The 15,779-nt window shown below is 39.3% G+C and overlaps 1 protein-coding gene across 1 annotated transcript in view; it reads left to right on the top strand.

Moving 5' to 3' along the window:
* Positions 1 to 15,779, top strand: part of impact (impact RWD domain protein) — a 34,950-nt gene that overhangs the window by 489 nt on the left and 18,682 nt on the right. Inside the window, exons 3-8 of the mRNA XM_016554589.1 lie at positions 984 to 1,112; positions 1,610 to 1,662; positions 1,752 to 1,814; positions 1,959 to 2,038; positions 10,198 to 10,329; positions 12,428 to 12,522. Of these exons, the coding sequence (XP_016410075.1) occupies positions 984 to 1,112; positions 1,610 to 1,662; positions 1,752 to 1,814; positions 1,959 to 2,038; positions 10,198 to 10,329; positions 12,428 to 12,522 (552 nt within the window). The remainder of the gene's footprint in view (positions 1 to 983; positions 1,113 to 1,609; positions 1,663 to 1,751; positions 1,815 to 1,958; positions 2,039 to 10,197; positions 10,330 to 12,427; positions 12,523 to 15,779) is intronic.

A 15,779-nucleotide genomic window follows, 5' to 3' on the forward strand; every position in this document is an offset into this window, starting at 1 on the left:
AAACGCATGGATTAACATTTCTGCATTTGACATTGAGAGCATTGTGTGTGTGCGTGTGAGTGTGAGTGTGAGTGTGTGTGCGTGAGCGTGAGCGTGCGTGTGCGTGCGTGCGTGAGTGTGTGTGAGTGTGTGCGTGAGTGTGCGTGTGTGTGTGTGTGCGTGAGTGTGAGTGTGTGCGTGAGTGTGTGCGTGAGTGTGTGCGTGTGTGTGCGTGTGTGTGTGTGTGTGGGTGTGTGTGTACCTGTTAAATAATATCTCAGATTATATGTAATATTCTATTTTATCCTCCATAATTTAGCTTTAAATCTAGTTTTTTCCCCTTTTCCTTTTAAGAATGTTTAGATATTTTTACTAATTATTGTTGCCTGACAAATGATAAGATTTCTTTTTTTAGCTGCACATTTTTTTATTGCTTTACGTATAAACCTTGTTAAAGTTTGTTAGATTTATTTAAAAAATAATAATCTGTGTGCGTGCGTGAGTGTGTGTGTGTGTGTGTGAGTGTGTGTGTGTGTGTACCTGGTATTTATCACATTATTGGGACTAAATGTCCCCACAAGGTCCAAATTTACTGGTATTACTGTCCTTGTGGGGACATTTGGTCCCCATAATGTTATAAATAACAGGTACACACACACACACACACACATTTTTTTAGGTCACCATGAGGAAACAAGCTTATAAATCATACAGAATGAAGTTTTATGAAAATCTAATGCAGAAAGTTTCCTGTGTGGGGTAGGTTTAGGTGTAGGGTGATAGAAAATACAGTTTGTACAGAATAAAAACCATTATGCCTGTGGAGAGTCCGCGTAAAAAAAATAGAAACACAGTGTGTGTGTGTAAAACTTGAAATTTTTGACACGAGGAAAAAGATGATTAAAAGTAGTAAATTATGTTTATCTGAAAGTGTTACAGTGCAGACAGGTTCTGTAAGGGGTAGGTTTAGGGTTAGGGGATAGAAAATATCATTTGTGTTGCAGATCGAGGAGATCGAGGCGCTGTCCTCCATCTACGCGGAGGAGTGGTGTGTGATCGATGAAGCGGCCAGAGTTTTCTGCATCAGAGTCTCAGATGACTCGCAGCGGCCCAGACTAACGCTCTGTTTACAGGTGTGAGAGTCGCAGATCAGACTTATGAATGTGCTAAATGTGAGCCTGGAGCACAAAACCAGCCAAAAGGGTCAATTTTTTCAAAATTGAGATTTACACCTCATCTGAAAGCTGAATAAATAAGCTTTCCATTGATGTATGGTTTGTTAGGATAGGACAATATTTGGTCGAGATACAACTATTTGAAAATCTGGAATCTGAGGGTGCAAAAAAATCTAAATATTCAGAAAATCATCTTTAAAGTTGTTCAAATGAAGTTCTTAGCAATGCATATTACTAATCAAAAATTAAGTTTTGATATATTTACGGTAGGAAATTCACAAAATATCTTCCTAGAACATGATCTTTACTTAATATCCTAATGATTTTTGGCATAAAAGAAAACCATACAATTGGCTATTGCTACAAATATACCTGTGCTACTTATGACTGCCTTTGTGCTCCAGGGTCACACGTGTGTTTATGAATGTTTAATGTGCGTTTCTGTTTGTTTGAAGATCATACTTCCTCCAGATTACCCGAGCTCAGCGCCTCCGATATATCAGATCAAGTAACGTTATGTCTGATTGCTTGCCGTTTGAGTTTTGTGTTGGGAACTGAATACGATGTGCGATTGACATGTTGTTTTTGTCCTGACAGCGCTGGCTGGCTCAGAGGAGCGGACAGAACGACTCTGTCCAACAGTTTAGAGGAGCTGTATGTGTGAGTATGTGTTGTCAGTGTGGCGTGAGTCTGCAGAGACTTCATGTAGAGCTTCATAACCGTGCATGTCATGTGTTATGAAAAACAAAATGTATTCAGTATAATATGAGCCTTTTATTCCATCACATTATCTGTTATATATAGGGAGAATACAGGGGAGAGTATCCTGTACCTGTGGGTGGAGAAAATAAGAGAATTCCTCGCAGAAAAATCACAAAGTGCAGGTAAGAACTAATGCAGCTTGTGCTGAATTAGCCTGGATCGGCCTGAACTTTAGTTATCGTTATTGTAATTTCTTAATAATGATCTTTTAGTAATGAAAGTGGCTTTGCGGAAGTAATAACTGTGCTGATATGGGGTTGTACAGTAGGGGGCAGTAGATGAAATGTGATGTGAGAGGCTCAAATCAATCTTTATTATGCAAGACTGATGCATATCTGTATAAATAGGGTGAGAAATTAGATGAAGTCCATATTCTGTTCACAAATACACGTGAAGCATTAGACTTACCTGTTGCACGAACAGCTCATACGACCCATACACAAGGCGTTATTGCTTAATCTTCCCCACCTCTCTTTATTTTTAATGTGGTGTGTTTGGTGTCATTGGCAGGAATGCCATCGATTCTTGCATGTCTCATAAAGCCAGTGTTGATTTCGATGCATATTATGCTGCTTCGCTGAGAGAAACTTTTCAACTTTATGTTCTGTAGAACATAGACACGCTTACAGAAAGTAAAACCAGACAGGGAGAGGTCCACTAAAGTTGCGTCTTCTCATTACAGACACAGACTGCGGAGCGTTTGTGTGTTTGGATTTTGTCACAGCACCAGACGCTCCTTCTGTGAAATAATTGCCCTCTGTTTTAAAGCCCCACTAGGGTTTTGTTGTGTTGTTTTGAGCGCCACGCTGGAAACGCGCTCATTTTCGTGTAAAGTGAACTCTGGAAAGCGGGAGAATTAGAGTCAGGAGGGGAATCACGCTGTCATTTATTCGCTCCGGCTTTTAAGGAACTCGGCGTTCCACCGGCAGGTAATATAAAGAAGAAGAAAAAAGCATAGGTGCTCGACATAGAGAAATCAAGCAAATGTTTGGGTCTGTGGTTTCATCAGCCCTTTGAAAAGAATAGGAGGCATACGGCGTTCTCTGCGGAAATGTACAGGAAAATGTAAATGAAACAGGTGCACGGGGCCTGCCGGCAATCAGGTACACGGCCTGTCATTAACCTAGAAGTAATAGACCCTTCAGCTCACGCAAAGCAGCCTCTTTTGAATCTTCGAAACTGGTAGGTGGAGAGCAGCATCTCAATAACCAAGGAAGTTATATAAACTCGGCATAGTCACGCTGTAAGTGCTGGCAGAGTCAAGAGATTGTGGTGTATAGATAAATATGCAGTTACAGTGCATTGGAAAATATGGCTTGGATTGGATTTCAGAAAACATTTATGCATTTAGCTGACGCTTTTATCGAAAGCAGTTTCCAAATGGGAATATACCAAGCATTTTATCATATATATATAAAAAAAAGATATTTTGAAAAATGTAGCGGTGTTTTTTTAATCCATACAATGACAGTCAATGGGGTCCGAAGTAGTTTGGTTCCCAACATTCAACAAAACATCTAGCTGGCGCTTTTAGCAAAATTAGCTTCCAAATGAGAATATCCCAAGCAATTTATCATATATCGCAAAAGACGATATTTTGAAATATGTTCAAGCGTGTATTCCATCCATACAATGAAAGTCAGTGGTCAAAACCAGTTTCCAAATGAAAATATCCCAAACAATTTATCATAAATCACACAAAAAAAAGAAAAACGTTTGTGTTTATTTTGTCCATACAATGAAATTCAATGGGGTCAAAAGTTGTTTCCCAACGTTCTACAAAATACCTATATGGTGCTTTTATCAAAAGTGGCTTCCAAATGGGAATATCCCAAGTAGGGCTGGACTATTTATCGAAAAGAAATTGAAACCAAAATTCTGAACTTCTAACCGACATAATTTTTCCATGTCAGTTATTTAATTTTTTTAAATAACTTTCCCCTTAAAAACATACTACCGTGTGTGTAGTCGGCGCTCTACGGACGTGTATGACCGTTGCGCTTGAGTCTTTTGCAGCGTTTCACACGTGAGTGGCGCGTTAAGTAATTTAAACTTTTACACGCAGCAGAGCCACTCATCAATGTCCGTTCCAAAACAGTGGACCAATCAGAAGAACCCGGGGGCGGGGTAAGCGTTGCCAGCTTTTGTTTACAGTAGTAGGTTGGTATGGCAACTTTTTGCTTTTGCTTCTGCGATACGCCTTTTTAAAAACCATTCCTGATTTCCCATGACGATATTTAAAATGTATTTTGTTTGCAAGAAATACTGGATATTTTCTACTATTGACATGGCAATATTCATTTATTTTGTTTGCAAAAAAAGGATTTATTTTCTATTTTTCCATTTTATTTTTTTGCAAAAAAACTGAAATGTGAATTTTTTCATAAGACATCTTCATTTCAAGCAAGCTTTGATTTCGATTAATTTAATTTAATTTGATTTCGACAAATAACCATAAATAGATTGTTTCCTTCAATTATTTTAAAATCACAAAGATAAGAAATGCACTCTTTCATTAGAAAAAAAATATCCCACGTTTAATAGTTGAGTATATTTACAGTACAAACCTATAATGAACCATGAGGGCAAAAAAATAAAAATCCAAAATAAAATAATCGTTCAATAATCGTAATCAAGGTAAAGTGTTCAATTAATGGAGGTTTAGGTTTTAGGTCATACTGTCCAGCCCTAAACCCAAGCAATTTATCATATATCACAAAAGAAGATATTTTGAAAAATGCTGAAGTGTTTATCCCATTAATATAATGAAAGTCAATGGGGTCCAAAGTTGGTTGGTTCCCAACGTTCTACAAAATATAGCTTGCCCATTTATCAAAATCAGCTTCCAAATGGGGATATCCAAAGCAGTTTATCACATATCACAAAAAAAGATATTCTGACAAATGTTGCAGTGTTTATTCTGTTCATACCATGAAAGTCAATGGGTTCCAGAGTCATATCAGTTCCCAATGTTCTACAAAGCATCTTACAAAGGTCATACTGGTTTGGAATGACTTGACAAACTAATTTTGAAGGTTAAACTGTGGTTGTGGTTGTAAATACTTGTGCCAACATCAGGTTACTTTTACATTTATGCATTTGGTAGATGCTTTTTATTAAATGCAATCAAGGTACACATTCTATCAGTTCTTGCTTTCCTTGGGAATCGAACCCATGACCTTGTTATTGTTAGCGTCATAGTCTACTTGTTTGAGCTACAGGAAGGTTCACTTCAGTGTGCTATAGTCATGAAAATATAAATAACCCTGTAGATACCGAGTGGGCGGTTGACAGGACCTCAGCACCTGACAGGATATAATATCCCATGAGTCAGTACCCACAAGTCCAATCTCTGGATGGCAGAGTTCTACGTTCTACGTTCACACTTTTTCCCTGCATATTGAAATTCTTGTGAATCGCCACACGATGCAAAACGTTGGGATGCTTTTCACTTAGAGTAGCCCTGTCGCTCGCTCCCGTGTCATTTCTCCTCATTGTCCGCCTCAAATCTTTCTTGCCTTTGAACATAATGTTTGCCATAATTATTGCACGCCGGATATTGGATCCATGCCTTTGATCTAGCCATCTCAATAAAGTCGAATTGTTTGGATAAAATGAACACAGCAGCCTGCCGCAGCGAAGGTAGATGGTTTTTTAAGAGCGCTCCTTCTCCCTCCTGTCACAGACCTCGGCGTTGGGGAGATCTGATCGTAATCGATGAAAAGACTTGTGCTGCCTTGACAGAACCTGTTAATCTTTTTCAGCAGGGCTCTAAAAGTTCCCATGAGGTCAGTGGCAAGTCCAAGAATTGACCCTGATGGGTTTTGACACTCAGCTCGTTTCATCTTGGAAGGGGGAGAAAATCTTTTATTTTTAAACCTTTTTAAAGAAGGGAATTTGCTTTGTTAGCTTGGGTCGATAACACTTTTTTTTTCCCCAAGTACAGTTAATCTGAGTATAGAGATGTTTATCTGTTGCATAAAGGTGCTGTAGGCATTTTTCTGCCACATAAAATGTCCCTATTACCCGAAAGCTCACGAGGTGTCCTGAGAAATCACACTCCATGACAGCCGCTGATTCCTTAAAGCGCAAAAGAAGAATCTTGCTGAGTGCTGGCTGTGCTTTTTATTTTTGGCTCAATCAAAAATGTGAGGTAGTGGATGCCTGTCAATCATTTTTGCATGTTCGAGATTGGCTGATTTGTTTGGGAGGGAGGCATTTTGAGAGGAGGCCAAGTCTGCAAGTGGTGAGCTTCTTTTTTTTTTTTTTGTCTTTTTACACATAATTTATCTGCATCCTGCTCGTAAGCATTTTACAGTATATCTGTTACATAATTTCCTGTTGTTTGTCAGTTCCATGATCTCCCATCATATAGGAACGTCTCATTAGTATCCCATAATAAGCTCATAATTGCAACGTTTAAGTATTTGATTTGTAGCTCTGTCTGCCAGTAACGTGCCACAATAGAAACTAATTACCCATTGGTGGTATGTAGATGCAAAAAATTATTGCAATCTACAAATAACGTCACCTGGTTATCAATGTTAAGTGTTACTTGTTACTTGTTGTTCCATACAAGTATGAGCAGTATGCATTTTAATCTAGGCTTATCACTGGTTAACGGTCAGACGATAGTCCACTGCCGTACGAATCCTTAAAAGCTATTGTTTTTGAAGGACCGCTCTCCCACGCCTTTCGCTGAATGTGATAATTGCGACTGAAATTATGTATGTATGTCAACGGTTTAATATGCAAATGAGTTTCCATGAATGGCGCGCTCAAGAGGGAAATGGAGCTCCAACTGAATGGAGGGAAAAAAATGGAAATGGGCGCGTGACTAGCCGTCCTGTTCGTTAGCCAAGTCCCATTAATTATTTTAAGTCTCGCCTTGCCACGAGGTCTTCGTAAGGTGCCACACTCCATAAACTCAGATGTAGAAAGAAGGACACTCAATTACAGGCGTGTGGGTTGGCGAACGTATCAGATCTTGCCTCATTAGAACCCTTTAATAGAAACAAAATTACATGTTTGTAGACGTAACAAAGTTCGAGTGATAAGTCTTGAAGTAGTGCAGCTTTACTAGCAAATGGTTCAAGGTGACAAAATGAAACGATGGTAATCAAGGATGTAATCACAGCGCTAAACAGACCTTCTGATTTGACCTTCACCCATCAGTAAGCGTTCTGCACGTTGAGTCTTGACATCCTATCAAGACACCTGGATACGAGACACATCCCTGCTGACAAAATCAATCTGGAGATGCAGTGCAGATGGTGATCCACTGCATGAGCACCTACTAGAAACCATGAAACTGTGTGACCTCAGGAAGTTTAATCGCTGTATGAATGCAGGATATTGCTGGTCTAAAGCCATTTTTCTTTACACTTTCATTGTTGTTGTTGGTTAAAGGATAAGTTTACCAATTTCCAAACAATGTCTAGAGGAAAATGAACTGTGTCGTCTTTCTCCTGCACCCAGATATCAGTGTTTATTTGTCAGCAGAAGTCTGTAGGATGCAAAAAGCATAATTTGGATCGACTTCTTGAGGAGAAACAGGATATGATGTTGCTAAATAATGAGTTTTTATATCGATCTGTTTTTCCACATGTGTCATTATTCGCTTCATTAGGCCGTTGTAGGAGTCATTACACTGCAGGGCCGTGACACCATCAGAAATTTGTTGGAGGCCTGTGATTTCCAAAATCTGTCTCTGGTGACAATCGTGGCCTGAATTGTAGTATGTACCCGGCTAAAGTTAGGTTAGCTCGTCGTTCGGAGTAACCAGTGCCCAGAAACCCTCTAAAAACAATAGATGCCTAACTAGACACCAGCTAACCACCGTAAATAGTTTTTTGGCAGGGATTTTACACGGGTCCCATGAATTCAATTTCTGATGTAACTAGTGTGTGCAGATATAAAAAGATTTGGCAAAGAACCTGCATTCAGCATGTCAAGCAAATTGGAAGCAATTGACGACAGCGACCTTGTGTTGTTTACTACACCGTTCGTTTAACTCTCAATCTCGAGATCATGACTTCGACAGGTTGCCCGTGTCCCACGGAGAATCTGTCTTTTGAATGATTCATTAGTGTTTTGAAGAAACGAACGCCAAAGTTCAATCAAGCCCTTGATTACCTGTTTTGAACATCTGTTTCGTTCGAACTTGATTTCCTTTGTTTTCAAATGAACGTTTCGGCTTTGACGACTCCGTGTGCGATTCCGAAACCCCATTGTTTCGCTGTGATGTGCTCAGTGTGCGTGCAGTTTTTTCATTTTTGTAGTGCGAATATTATTTTAGCGATGCTAATTTGTTCCCCCCACACGTTTTGGTAAACAAACAGGCCTAAATACACCCGGCTCCCAATACACGGCTCTCGTGCTTGACGGTGACGTCACTTCGGAAGAAGTAACTTAATCTAATATCAAACTTCAGAGGGAAGGTAATTAGCGTCTTCCCTCATCAACTGAATGATTACAGGCCTAATACTCGACGGTGTCATGAAAAGTGCCGCCTCTCTTTGCACTCGGCAAACATCAGCTCTGTTTTTACAGTAATTATGCAGATGAGATGCTAGTTACAGCAGGTTGTGCGGTGAAGGCCCCTCAGAGAGATCAAAAGGTTGTCTTTTTTTAATATATATATTTCCGCGGGGCATGAATATTCACTTCTGACACTGAGAGGTGGGGGCGGTTGAGGAGAAATGGAAAGCAGTCAAAGGTCGTTAAAGCTTTGGAACCAGTTAAATTTTTTGACGAGTTATAATTAAATTCCCAAATTGATTTGCCTCAGATTTACTGAACTAAACAGGGAAGAAAAGCCAAGCGCACCTCAGCAGTTTCAGAGGTATTTTCTGATGAGATCCCTCAGGTGTTTGTTTAAAGATTATCTTGAGGTTAATTTTGTGGTCAGAAGGGTTGTAATATGTGCTTAACTGTACTGACCAGGGTATGGCAACAGTCATGGAAAAGCTGGAAGTGTTAGGGAATTTAAAATGTGTGGTTTCCAGACATGGAATAGTCATTGAAATCCTTGAAGTCACTGAAATTTCAAGGTACTTGGGAACCCCGAAAACCAATTCTCCCATTGAGATGTGTTCAGATCTCAGGATGTTTTTGACATTTGTACGTTGACATTTAATCGCAACCACTTGAACTTTCAGAAACGGGTCTACTTCTCACATTTCGGTGCATAGCAAGATATTTTAAAGAGGTTTATTTGGTTTGATGTAGAACGTCAGCATTATGATCAAGCAGAAATCTCTGCCAACCGTCACATAATGCAATTAATATTCATTATCCGAGCCACATCTGGCACAGAGTTTGTGTGCTGAACAAACTTCCTGAGGACACAAGATGTGAACAACAACAGATAAGTCTTCAGCAAAAAGCACTTTTTTAAATTTAGGTCTAATCATTGAACTTGGCGTCAAATAGTTTCTCATATGAATGTCAACTAGGCATTTAAAACCATATCGTGCTTCTGAAGAGAGGCTGATGAGATTTATAATGTCTTCTTCCCACTTTTCCCATTGTTCCGACGCCCCTGATGCCAAGACCTAGTACCTGACAGGGCATACAAATGAAAATCATCCCTAGCGATCTCTGAAAAGGGATTTTGAAACTTGAGCCTCTATGACCATGGAAATGGGGGCGTCAAGGAGATTCCTTGGTGGAATGTGTGGGAAAGCTGTTTTTATCACTGAATATTAATGCCGTACTTCAGAACAGCTGGAACGACTGATTGCGACTTCATTTAGTTCTCATTTAGTTTCTCGTTTTAAGATTCCAAATGACACATGAAAAACGACTGCCAGTGATTTGAGTGCGAATGTGTCGTCTTTGAACCACAAATGCCAATAAAGAGCCTTTTTTTGAGTGTAAATTGTTGCATTCAGTTTACGTTCAACTGCTGTTGTTTAATGAATGAGGCTCTTTGAGATGTTTCCATGCATTATTTATCTTAGTTGCTTTGAAATCGTGATGGAAGTGCGCTTTGACCCTTCAAATTATATTATGGGGTGAAACAGTGCAAGTATGTGTTGTTTCAAAAGAGACATTTAAGGACTATTTGCTTGTGGGAGAATGTCACTGACCTTTCTTTATTTACATATTGAGCACTGTTTATTTGAATCATTATATATCATTTAATAGAGTAAAATGCCTTGCATATTGCATTGCATGTCCTTGGCGTCCTTGCCGATTGACTGAAATGTGCAATGGTCTGTTAAATTATTAGTTTTCACCACAGTTCATTGGCCTGCGCATGTATCTGTGTTTTTAGAGGGACCAGAAATGGGTAAGACGGTGACAACAGAGGAAGAAGCTCATGACTACGACGAGGACGATCTTCCAGACTACAGCATGCTAAAACTCGCCAACCAATCAGCTCAGCTCCTCTCCAGTGCTTCTGGTGGTATGTTCCAATATATTGACATTCATTTCCATACTCCAAAGGAATTCCTAAAGAGAGAAACACTGGGTCTTAATTACTAATGATTGCTTGTAGGGATGCACCGATATCACTTTTTCCAGAACGAGGCCGATATTTTTGGTACTTGCCGATACCGAGTACTGATAGCTGTATTTTCGTTGCATTTGTAATTTTTTTAAATATTGGGTACAGAAACCGAAAAAATATGTATAATGTTAGTTAGCACACGTTTGTGTTGGTGAATGAGAGGGACATGTATAGTCTAGTAGGGCTGCACGATAAATCGAAATGGAATCGAGATCGCGATTCGACAGAAGCTGCGATTGTCATGCGTATCTTTCAGTGAAGCACGGTTCTGTGATCAGCAGTAAATCTCCATCCAAAGGCCAGAGGGCGCTCTCGCGCTGAAACTCCAAATACGCCTCGCAGAAGAAACCCAGAAAATGCCTATCGCTGCAGCTGAATAAACAGAAGATTCAACTGCTTTCATTGATTCAACATGACTAATAAACAAACGACTACGGCAATATACGGTTTATCTGAGTTCTTATTATTATAATTTTCATTAAAATAAAGTATATTTATAACGCAATGCCTTTATCACTGCTTAAATACTATGAAACATGTTGCGTGCCTTATTCTGTGTAAGAAGCCACATCATCTCACAGAAGGATTTATTTCAAACACTCAACTGACGTTATGAAGTGAGTTTGGAGTAAAAATATGTTATTAAATGTGGTATTTTCACATGCTTTCAGATGGAGCAGCATTTACTTCACAGAGCCGTAGTTCACTGAGAAGCTATGCAAACAGCTGTCATTATCGCGAACGATTTCTTCGATTTCAGAATCGCGCAATACAATCGTCAGCGATTTTTTTGCGTAACTTGTCAGTGAACTATGGCTATGTGTAGTAAATGCTGCTCCATCTGAAAGCACGTGATGATGATTTCCTGCTGATTACAGAACCGGCTTTTTTAACAAAATGCGCATGACAATCGCATTCGATTAATCGTGCAGCCCTATAGTCTAGCGCATTTTACACAGGCTAGATTCGCTTTAGCCATAAAGTCGTGTATGCTTGACGTTTAAAATAAATGTTGTTTATAGTGAATGCCCCAATATTACCAGTATACCACTGGTACCAGATGCACTGATACCAGTATCGGTATCAGTGCATCCCTAATTGCGTGGATTATCTTGTATTTGTACGCACAGGACAACGTCTTGCAAAACTTGAACTCACAAAACGCACATGAATTCGCTAATGTTAATGAATTTGGAGTATTCTAAATGAGCGACTGCATGCCCAAGGATTAAGAGAAAATCTTGATTTTACGGCCTTTCGTCAGTCTCAACAAACATATGATACTCTCTAAAGACCAGTCTCATGACTCTGCATGTGCTTGCTGTGTACGTATGGTTTCATAAATTTTTCCGTAAATTTAGAATGCATTTTAGTATGAAAGTTATTGGTGAATCGTGATTTGTTCGCGAAAACATTAATGCACAGATTTCAGTTTATGCTTATACTTGGGCCCTCTGGCTACCAGTATGATTACATGTGTTTGTAGCGCTCAATAATGGCCAAATCATCCTATTTTGGGGTAAAATCGGAAAAATAATACCTGTCAAAATACATTTTAGGTAGACATATAATAATCCACGCTTTTTTTCCAGTGTACAGAAGTTTACAGGACTTTTTTGTTTTTAATTTGTTGCAAAAAACACACTGATGTGCCAAGCCATCAGAACCGAAAACCGTGGTTAAAAACCGAGGTATGTATTGAACCATGGGCTCACTGTATTGTTGTTGCATCCCTAGTATATATATGCTTAGTAAATGAGACCCATTGTCCGTGACTCGTTTTATTTTATCAACACGAAATTGATCTAATCATGAAAAGTGGGAAGTTCTGCAAGCACTTGAGCTTTGAGAAAGTAAAGTGTCAGGTCAGGTTCAAAGTACCGATGACAGGCACGTCTTGTGTAAAGCGAATCCAGTTAATTAGTCATTAGTGGCTCGCCAGTCATTCAAAGGACTGCTTTTATTTGCTTTTGTTGTTTGTTTTTTGTTGTAGATGAAGAGTTGCCACTGATTAAACACGGGGAGACAATCACGGATAGACGGAGCACATTCCAGCCTCATTTAGCCGCGGTGGTGACTCCTAAACAGGTGTGAGTCATTAACCATGTTCCCTGTATCAGACTCTTGTGTGCCAACTAAACCATTTTTCTTGCCAAAGATATCAGGCCCGCAGAATCTGTGTTTAATAACAGCCGTCATTGTTTCGCATATCAGCGCTTGACACCGTTTTTGAAACGCCGATCATTCCGGTCTCTAGTGCCCTCAGCGCTCGCTTTCGTCTCTTTTTAACTTCTGGAGTTCACTGTCGAGTCCCTCCCCCGTGTGTCGGTGCAAACAGACTCTTGACGTGTCTGGAAGCATCGGCGTTCACCGTGCCCAGCTGGATGTATGGTGTATGACTCACGCACACCTGCCCCTGACGCCACGGCTCTTGCCATGTTATTACAGGCTGCATCTAAACCTCTCTTCCCCAAACTTCATTGTCTTGCGGTCGTTTTTAACGAAAATTGGCTGCACAGGTGTCGGCATTGTGCATCAGTTACAACACGCTTGATACTGCGAATGTTGCGCGACAGAAGAGCAGCCGTCTTGAATGACACTCTGCCCTTAAGTAAGACGTTGACATTTCCGCCACTTGTTCATACATAAAGCAATTTCCTTTGTGTGATTGACAGTTTGAAGCCAAACGCTGACTATTTACGTGTTCAGCCTTCCGCCGGCTTTATATGAAAGCAAATGCATTTGTGAAGCACACAGTGGGTTTATGAACCCATACAGCTGGTGTTTTTAAGTGCTGGAGTGTTTATTGAACTGTTAAATAGAGGTAGATGTGTTTACATTTTGGCTACTTTGTAATTCTGGGTGGTTGCTAGGACGGTGCGACGTGGTTACTAGGGGGTTCCGGGTGTTCTTAAGCATGTGGCTGTGCAGTTACTAGGGCATTCTGGGTGGTTTTTAGTAAGTTGCTATGCAGTTACTGAGGTGTTTTTTTTTTTTTGCATGTTGCTATGCAGTTGTTAGGGTGTTCTGGGTGTTTTTTTAGTATGTTGCTATGCAGTTACTGGGGTGTTGTTTTTTTATATGTTGCTGTGCAGTAACTAGGGTGTTTGGGGTGTTTTTTAGTAAGTTGCTATGCAGTTACTGAGGTGGGTTTTTTTTTTTGCATGTTGCTATGCAGTTTCTAGGATGTTCTAAGTGGTGTTAAGTGTTTTGCTTTTTTAATTACTTGGATGTGCTAGGTGGTTGCCAGGGCGTTGCAAGTCCATTGCTAAGCAGTTACTAGGGTGTTTGGGGTGTTTTGTAGTAGTTGCTATATGCAGTTACTGGGGTATTGTTTTTTATATGTTGCTATGCAGTTACTGGGGTGTTCTGGGTGTTTTTTAGTAAGTTGCTATGCAGTTACTGGGGTATTGTTTTTTACATGTTGCTATGCAGTTACTGGGTGTTTCTTTTACATTTTGCTATGCATTTACTAGGGTGTTTTTTAGTAAGTTGCTATGCAGTTACTAGGGTGTTCTGGGTGTTTTTTATATGTTGCTATGCAGTTACTAGGGTGTTCTGGGTGAATCTTTTTAGTAAGTTGGTATGCAGTTACTTGGGGTATTGTTGTTTTTTTCTTTTTTTGCATGTTGCTATGCAGTTACTAGGGTGTTTGGGGTGTTTTGTAGTAGTTGCTATGAAGTTATTCTGGGGTATTGTTTTTTATATGTTGCTATGCAGTTACTAGGGTGTTTTGGGTGTTTTTTAGTAAGTTGCTATGCAGTTACTGGGGTATTGTTTTTTATATGTTGCTATGCAGTTACTGGGGTGTTCTGGGTGTTTTTTAGTAAGTTGCTATGCAGTTACTGGGGTATTGTTTTTTACATGTTGCTATGCAGTTACTGGGTGTTTCTTTTACATTTTGCTATGCATTTACTAGGGTGTTTTTTAGTAAGTTGCTATGCAGTTATACTGGGGTATTGTTTTTTATATGTTGCTATGCAGTTACTGGGGTGTTTTTTACATGTTGTTATGCAGTTGCTAGGGTGTTTAGGGTGGTTTTAATAAGTTGCTATGCAGTTGCTAGGGTGTCCTGGGTGTTTTTTAGCTTGTTGCTATACAGTTACTTGGGTTAAAGGTACTTTTAAAGGTGCTTTTTGCATTAAAGTGAATTTAAAACTAGTGTCCTGATCAATCCCTCAGTGCTGCATAGCTGGGCTAGTCAAGATATTTTTTTCTATGAATATTCAAACTTTTCTGCTTACTCTATTTGAGCATTTAGATCACAAAATAACAATTGTTTTTACTGCCTAACCCTTATTTTACACTTTGAGGAAATCAGTCAGTGAATAACTTATTGTTCCCATTTAAAGTGAAGATGAAACATGTACCTTAAAGTTCTTGAAAATGTCTTTTTGCTGAATGGAGTGGCATGAGGCGTAATTATGTCTCAATATCAAGTTAATCTGTCACACCGTATTTTGTTCACATTGTAAGTGTGGTGAGCACTGAATCTTGTTCTTTTCTTTAATGCCGTGTCTTTATGCACAGGTGTGTTTAAAGCATTTGCAGTTACGAACCTGAGATGATTTTCAGTATAATACAGCTAATGCAAATGAGGAGCTTTATAAAAACTAGTTTGAAATCCCCCAGACAAGTGAGGAATTAAATTACAGTTCTTTGGTTAAATTAGATGGTAGATGATGTTTCAGACAGACCGAGTGCTTGATTAATGTCATCTGCTGTAGATGTTCACTCTTTAAAATTCATTCTGATGGAAGTGCATTAATATATTTTTTTCTCTTATTTCTTTTCTTCTTTTTTTTATTTCCTCTGTCTTTTTCTGATTAGCTTTTTCCTTTATCTTTGCCTCTCAGGGCTCCAAAATGGATGTTGTTATTCATGTGGCTAGCTTTAAAATTAGCTTCATCCGTGCCGTAACTTTACTAAAGTCTGGAATACACTACACAACTTTTGCACCATTTTACAGTCTGGACAATTCACTATTAGTTGATGAAAGTCAGAGCTAGTCAGCAGATTTGCGTTTACAGATTTATTAGAAAATCGCATAGTGTATGATGAGCAGAAACTTGGATTGGTTAGCGACTCTGATTCTATCCAGTCCAATTCATCAAACGTTTGATATTTTGAGCCGATTTTAAAGGGGTCATATGGTGTTGCTAAAAAGAACATTATTTTGTGTATTTGGTGTAATGAAATGTGTTTATGCGGTTTAAGGTTAAAAAAACACATTATTTTCCACATACTGTACATTATTGTTGCTCCTCTATGCCCCGCCTTTCTGAAACGCGTCGATTTTTACAAAGCTCATCAGTCTGAAAAGCGAGGTGTGCTCTGATTGACCA

The sequence above is a fragment of the Sinocyclocheilus rhinocerous genome, unplaced genomic scaffold, assembly GCF_001515625.1.
Source record: "Sinocyclocheilus rhinocerous isolate Xijiao unplaced genomic scaffold, SAMN03320098_v1.1 scaffold1277, whole genome shotgun sequence".
Taxonomy (NCBI): domain Eukaryota; kingdom Metazoa; phylum Chordata; class Actinopteri; order Cypriniformes; family Cyprinidae; genus Sinocyclocheilus; species Sinocyclocheilus rhinocerous.